Source organism: Bos indicus x Bos taurus, chromosome 25 (genome assembly GCF_003369695.1).
Source record: "Bos indicus x Bos taurus breed Angus x Brahman F1 hybrid chromosome 25, Bos_hybrid_MaternalHap_v2.0, whole genome shotgun sequence".
NCBI classification, from domain to species: domain Eukaryota; kingdom Metazoa; phylum Chordata; class Mammalia; order Artiodactyla; family Bovidae; genus Bos; species Bos indicus x Bos taurus.
Genome location: NC_040100.1, coordinates 8497124 through 8503806, shown reverse-complemented (window position 1 = coordinate 8503806; position 6683 = coordinate 8497124). Strand labels below are relative to the sequence as shown.

The following is a 6683-nucleotide window of genomic DNA, read 5'->3' as shown; positions in this document are numbered from 1 at the left end:
TGATCCCCGTGGACTACAGCCTACCAGGCTCCTCTGTCCAGGGGATTTCCCAGGCAAGAATACTGGAGTGGATAGTCATTTCCGTCTCCAGGGGATCTTCCCTACCCAGGGATCGAACCCACATCTCCTGCACTGGCAGGCAGATGCTTTACTGCTGAGCCACCAGGGAAGCTTATTAATTAATACCTTATGAGAAAACCCTGCCCAATATGGATGTACTTCATTTATCCCGCAAAAACAGGCCACGAGGTACTGTACAGTTTAATTTTCCATATAACATAAACTTTTCCCTCTATATAATGTTAAAACAGTTCATGGGCATTTTGCCAAAATATATCAACATTGTCCCTGCTTTTTTTTTTTTCCCCTACAAACAAAAACATAACAGAGAATTCAATACCATGGTCCAATCAGGGACTCGGGACTGGCCAGGCAGTCAGCTGCAAATATTGACTCCTTTATTTTCTTTGAAGAAAATTCAGGTTTTAATTGAATAAGAATGTTTATTGAGCAAATCAAATCGTTATTAAAAACAAAAAAAGACTGGTTGAAAACTCTCCTCTCCACCCTACCAGACCCGTAGAACCTTCAGTTGGAAAAGTTCTTCAGGCTCCATCAAAGGACAGCAGAGCCAAGTGCAGAGCCGGATCCAGGAGTCTTGGAGCGAAAATTCAGCGGTCAGGTCACAGTTGTTGCTGGGCTCTGAGTTTTGAAATGTGTCTTTGCACCCATTCTTCCTTTGGCTGGGCACACACTTTCCGGCCTCTCTTGGTGGTGAATCTGCGGAAAAGAGATGCTGAGAGTCAATACTAAGAACTTTGGCCTCCTGGAAAAGGATGGAGTTGAGGGGCAGCCCCCGCCCCCCAGATGATCTCCTGATCGCTCCCCCTTTGCTGTACCCCCGTCCCTGTGCCCTCTTCCTTCTTTCTGGCTGCGTTGGGTCGAGTCTTTATTGCAGCATGTGGGCCCCTCTCTAGTTGTGGTGTTCCGGCTCCAGCTCAGGCTCCAGGGCATGAGCTCTCAGCTGCCCCGAGGCCTGTGGGATCTTAGTTCCCTGACCAGATATCGAACCCGTGTCCCCTGCATTGGCAGGCGCATTCTTAACCACTGGACCCACCAGGGAAGCCTCCCAGCTCCCTCTTCCGGCCCTGCCTTCCCTCCTCTCCCGTAGCCTGTTTTCCACTGGAAGCCATGCTTCCTCGCCCACGTTTGTCAGGAAACATGTCCCAACAGCTCTGGTTTGAAGCAGGCAACCTGCACCATGCCTCGAAATTCTTCTGTTTTAATATAACAGCTTTATTGGGATATAATTCACACACCGTATAATTGGCCCACTTCAAGTTATAATTAGAATTCAAGGGTTTTCCTATATCTGTAGATGATACAGCCATTGCCACGATCAATTTTAGAACATTTGCATCACCGCACAAAGGAACCTCATACACGTGGTGCCACTTAATTCTTAATCACGTTACCGTGGGCTGTTTGCCACAGCTGTTCATGGGGAGAAGATTCCCATGTTCCTTACCACACTGTGAGCTCCTTAAGACCAGGGGTTGTAGGACTTCCCTGGTGGTCCAGTGTCTAAGACTCTGCACTCCCCATGCAGTGGGGACTGGGCTCAATCCCTGGTCAGGGAACTAGATCCCACATGCTGCAAATAAAAACTGGAGCAGCCAAATAAATAAATATGAAAAAAAAAAAAAAAAGACTGGGGGTTGTGGTTGATGTCCCTGAATTGTTTTCACCTGTTGCTCCTTGAGAGCATTCAGAAGTGACAAGAGCCTAAGTCAAGGGTGCTCTAAGCTGGGGCACCATGTACTTACTGGGGTTCCTGCCCTGGCACGTGCAGGGGAGAAGAGCCCAAAGGATGGGAAAATAAGGGAGAAAAAGGGCTTCACGGATGTTTGCACATCCATTTGACATTGTTCCCATTAAGAAATGGGGATCTATGTCTCCTCCCCTTGAATTCAGGCCAGTCCTAGGGGTGGCTGACCAATAGGAACGGCAGAAGTGATGCTATGTGACTTGGTAGCTAGGCCATAGGAGGTTGTAGAATTTCTGCCTGGTTCACTGAGCACCCATGCAGGAGCTTTGGACCTCCTTGTAAGGAGTCCTGCCACCCCAGGTCACCACTCCGTGGGGAGGCCCAAATTAGCCCAACAGAGATCACACAAAGATGCCCTGGAGGCAGAGAGATGCCTGCAGCCCCCCAAGCTGACCCAGCTCCAGCACCATCAGTCTACCGTTGTTGAGTTGCTAGGTTGTATCCAGCTCTTTTGTGAGCTCGTGGACTATAGCCTGCCAGTCTCCTCTGTCTATGGAATTTTCCAGGCAAGAACACTAGAGTGGGTTGCCATTTCCCTCTCCAGGGGATCTTCATGACCCAGGGGTCGGACCTGCATCTCCTGCATGTGTCTCCTGCGGTGCAGGTGGATTCTTTACTGGAGAGCCACCAGGGAAGCCGCTATCTGGCCATAACCACATAAGAGATGTCAAGCCAGAGCCTTGCAGCCGAGCCCTTCTGGAATTCCTGACCCAGGGAAGCCATGAGAGATAAGAAGACTATCACTGTTGGATTAAGCCACTAGACTTTGAGTGATTTGTTATGCAGCAACAGATGGCTGATCTAGACCCCTCACCTTCCTTTTACAAATGACTTGTGTCCAAGGTCATACAACTTGGGACAGAGCCGCTGCTTTGAGCTTAGCTTGGGGCTTTTTGCCAGCTGTTGGTTAAGTGTTAATGTCTCTAAAGCTCCAAAAAGTCAATCAAGTCACAAAGGAGAAGAGCCAGGGAGCGCATCCTGAGCCCAGGAGCATCCCCCTGGGTACCTGGGCACTGGGGTGCCTCTTGCCTGCCCTTAACTGTGACAATATTTGGGTTTGTCCTTGGAGCCTGTCATCTACCTTTCTGCACATTCTCTCATGCTCAGGAACCCCAAGTCCTGGAGAGCAGTGACGGCCCCTACTTGTGTATTTACACTTCAAGATCGCTTCCATTACTCACTCCAGTATTCTTGCCTGGAGAATCCCAGGGACAGAGAAGCCTGGCGGGCTACGGTCCATGGGGGTCACCAAAAGTTGGGCACAACTGAGGCGACTTAGCATCACTTCCATCTGCTGAACGTTGACTGTACGCAGGCTCAGAGCTCTGTGCTTTGCATATGTTAACCTCGTTTAGTCCTTCCAGGGGCCCTTCCCGGTACGTGTCATCTCGCCTGTTGCCGATGGGCTTGTTGTGACCTGCCTCTTGTCCACCTGCCTCCCTTGTCAGAAATATGTTCACCCTTCCCCCATCCACCATGCTCCTGCCAGCCCCCTTCACCTGGGCCGCTCCCACTTGCCCTTGGGGGTTCTCAGTGTAAATGTCACTTCCTCCAGGAAAGCCTCCCAACGCTAAGTGAGGTCCTCCTGTGACTATGATGAAGGGTACTCAAATATGCTGCCCCCAAATATGCCACTTTGACAAAAGGATTATTTTGAGCTAAAGACACTAAAAAACTCAAAAAACAAAAAACCCAAAAAAACAAAACAAAAAAACCCAAACACCAGCAAGTGCAAGAAGGGCATTCTGACCTCCCCTTTGCCTCCTGAAAGCAGGAGATAAAATTCCCATGTGAAAAATGTCCTCCTTGTACCTGGAGGAAAAATTATTCTTAACGTCAGAGTTAGTCAAGGCCAAGAAAACTCTGTACAAACAAACATTATTAAGATAACCCTTATCAGTCTTTGGCTTTCTTCACCCCCATATATATTAATTACTTTCCCACAATTCCCTCTTTGTTCAAAAGCATGTAGGCTTTGGACAAAAGCATGTAGATTTTGCTACTTCCTTGGGGCTTCATCTTCCTGTGGGGGCTCCATGTGCATGAAAAAATCTGTATGCTTTCCTCCTAATAATCTGTTTTATGTTCATTTAATCCTCAGGCTCAGCCAGAGCCCCGAGGAGGGAAGAGATTAAGTTTTACCTCCTCTCCAATGACATGCTCCCTCCTGCTCTTTTCTCCTTCTGCCTTTTTCAAGCACTCATACAATTGAGATTACCTATTTTGTGCAAGTGTCTTTTAATGCCCTCTTTCTGATGCTAGATGTAAGATCTATGAAGGCGTGCTAAGTTGCTTCAGTCATGGGACCCTGTGCACTGTAGCTCTCCAGGCTCCCCTGTCCATGGGGATTCTCCAGGCAAGAATACTGGAGTGGGTTGCCATGCCCTCCTCCAGGGGATCTTCCCAACCCAGGGATCAAACCCACATTCTTCTTCATTGGCAGGTGGTTCTTTACAACTAGTGCCACCTGGGTCTGTAAGGGCTGTTTATTCTTTTATACCTAGCACTTAGCACAGTGCCTGGCAGATCCCTGGATCATGGTCTGCAAGCCAGGAAAGCAAGCTCAGGGTCACGCTTGTTAATGCCCGAGGTTAAACAATAACCGACTGACCAGGTTTCCAGCCTGAGGTTCATCCTGGCCCTGAGGTGGGGGGTGTGGTCTGCTCAGCACCTCTCTAACTACATAACTCGTAAGGGACCCCAAAAACCCAAAGGAGAAATACTCACATCACAGCCTTCAGGGAGCAGATGTTCCTGGTGAATTCATAACTATGCACCTGCTTCCAGGGAAGGGTTTTTTGGCTGTACTGGAAACAGCAGAACTTGGCCACATCGCTGCCACCTTAGAGGAAAAAACACAGAGAGAGGAAGGGTCTTGGAGCTGGCCCTTTGCTTCCATCCCTGGTCAGCCTGGGAAGGGAGTGGGGCAGTTCCGTACGTGTGGCAGCTCCGAGATCGACACTCAAGATAAGAACCAGGAAAAGAAGGGAAGCCATAGGGAAGTTCTTCATCGTGCTGCAAGCTGGGTCCTTCAGAGCCTTCCTTTTAATTCCTCTGTCTTGTCAGGAACCCTCTTTTATGGGGCTGAGCTGACCCTGGAGGTAGTTCCAGAGAATTTTATGGTTCAGCACAAAAGCAGCTCTTTTGACCCTTCAGTGGGAAGTAACCTTATATCTGTGAAAAGGAGACTAGAAAGTCAGGAGGTATCATGGGAGGGGAGGAGCCAGCACACTAGGAAAGTCTCTCAGCCAGTGGAATGGTTGGAATCAACACTGATGATTTTAGAAGCAAATACAGAGGAAATGAAGTAAGAATTCTAGTGAATTGACCTCAATTGTTTTTATAAATCAATGACTGTTCCAGATAGATGTCTGGTTCTTGGCCAAAGCTTTTATGGTTTCTGAAGTGTTGATTGTTCTCAAGGAGGTCTGGACAGTCTCAGGCAAGGAGCGTAGAGCAGTGTGATTACACAATGGGTGTTCAAGAATGATGCTCCAGGGATGTGCCCTTCCTAGCGTCCCAGTGCTTCACATAGGTGATGTGCCAGGGCTGCTTGAGGGGGGCACTTAGGGGTATCTCATCCAGTTTAGAGGGTCTCAAAGTCTGTTAGAACATCACAACCATCTGGAATGTTGAAATAATCCCCAGTGGCCAGTGATTTAATGAATTATGCCTGCACAGTAAAGCCTCTATAAACATCTCCAAAGAGGACTTCCCTGGTGGTCCAGTGGTTAAGAATCTGCCTGCCAATGCAGGGGACATAGGTTTGATCCCTGCTTCTGGAAGATTCCACATGTTGTGGGGCAGCTAAGCCTGTGGACCACAACTACTGAGCCTGTGATCTAGAGCCCAGGAACCGCGGCTACTGAGCTCATGTGCTGCAACTACGGAAGCCTGCGAGGTCTAGAGCCTGTGCTCCGCAACAGGAGAAGCCACAGCGATGAGAAGCCCACACCCCCGCAACTGGAGAGCAGACCCCACTCACCGCAAATGTAGAAAAGCCTGAGCAGCAGTGAAGCCCCAGAGCAGCCAAAAATAAATAATAATAATTAAAAAGAGGCAGACAAAGGATGGAGGTGGGGTGGGTCTGTCTGGGGAAGACCTCATAGGGTCCTGTCCAGTTACAAGGTGGTAGCCTGGGCTTGTAATGGGCATCTGAAGTGTGGGTGCAATCTTGTGGGACTGAGCCCTTAGCCTGTGGGATCTGAAACGATCTCCAGGTAGACAGTCAGAACTGAGTAAATTGTAGGAACTCAGCTGGTGTCTGAGAATCGCTGGGTGTGAGGAAAACTCTCCCACATCCTCATCAGAAGTAAAGTATGCAGAATACAGTGTTTCACTGAGTAGACAGGAAACAAAGATTCTTTTCCCCTTTCAGCTCTAAATCAATGATTGGTATCCTGTTAAGAAGTTCCACATGAAGAGGTAGAGAGACATACAGGGAAGAAGGCCACATGAGGACAAAGGCAAAAATCAGAATGATGCCATTACAAGCCCAGGAACACCCAGGATCCTCCAAAAGATAAGAAGAAACAGGGAAAGATTCTCCACTAGAAATTTCAGGGGCGTGTATGACCCTCTTGACATCTTGACTTTGAACTTCTAGCCTCCAGAACCATGAGGGAAAAATTTCTGTTGTTTTCAGCCATATGGTTTGTGATAATTTGTTCCAGAAGCCCTGAGAAACAAATGCAACTTGTATCTGTAAGGTCTAGAATTCAGAATTTCTAAGGAACACTATAAATCAATAAGGAAGACACAGATAACCCAATAGAAAAAACTGATGGAAACTCTTTATAAAAGAGGAAACCCTAATGGCGAAGGAAAAGGGGCTGTTTAAGTGAGTCATTAGTGA

At 48.1% G+C, this 6683-nt stretch overlaps 1 protein-coding gene across 1 annotated transcript; it reads right to left on the bottom strand.

Annotated features, from left to right (window-relative positions):
* Positions 1-436: 436 nt before the first annotated feature.
* Positions 437-5016, bottom strand: CCL26 (C-C motif chemokine ligand 26). The gene is made up of 3 exons (XM_027527082.1): positions 4767-5016; positions 4556-4670; positions 437-780 (listed from the first exon to the last, which is right to left on the bottom strand). Exons 1-3 carry the CDS (start codon positions 4837-4839, stop codon positions 684-686), a joined length of 285 nt encoding a protein of 94 aa, XP_027382883.1. The 5' UTR covers positions 4840-5016; the 3' UTR covers positions 437-683.
* Between the last annotated feature and the right edge of the window lie 1667 nt (positions 5017-6683).

Excerpts from the sequence above, each read along its gene's own strand:
- CCL26 (XM_027527082.1), bottom strand. The coding sequence starts at position 4,839 with ATGAAGAACTTCCCTATGGCTTCCCTTCTTTTCCTGGTTCTTATCTTG. Across the intron at positions 4,671-4,766 it reads CGATCTCGGAGCTGCCACAC|GTGGCAGCGATGTGGCCAAG; the intron begins GTACGGAACTGC and ends TTTTCCTCTAAG. Across the intron at positions 781-4,555 it reads TGCTCCCTGAAGGCTGTGAT|ATTCACCACCAAGAGAGGCC; the intron begins GTGAGTATTTCT and ends TCTTTTCCGCAG.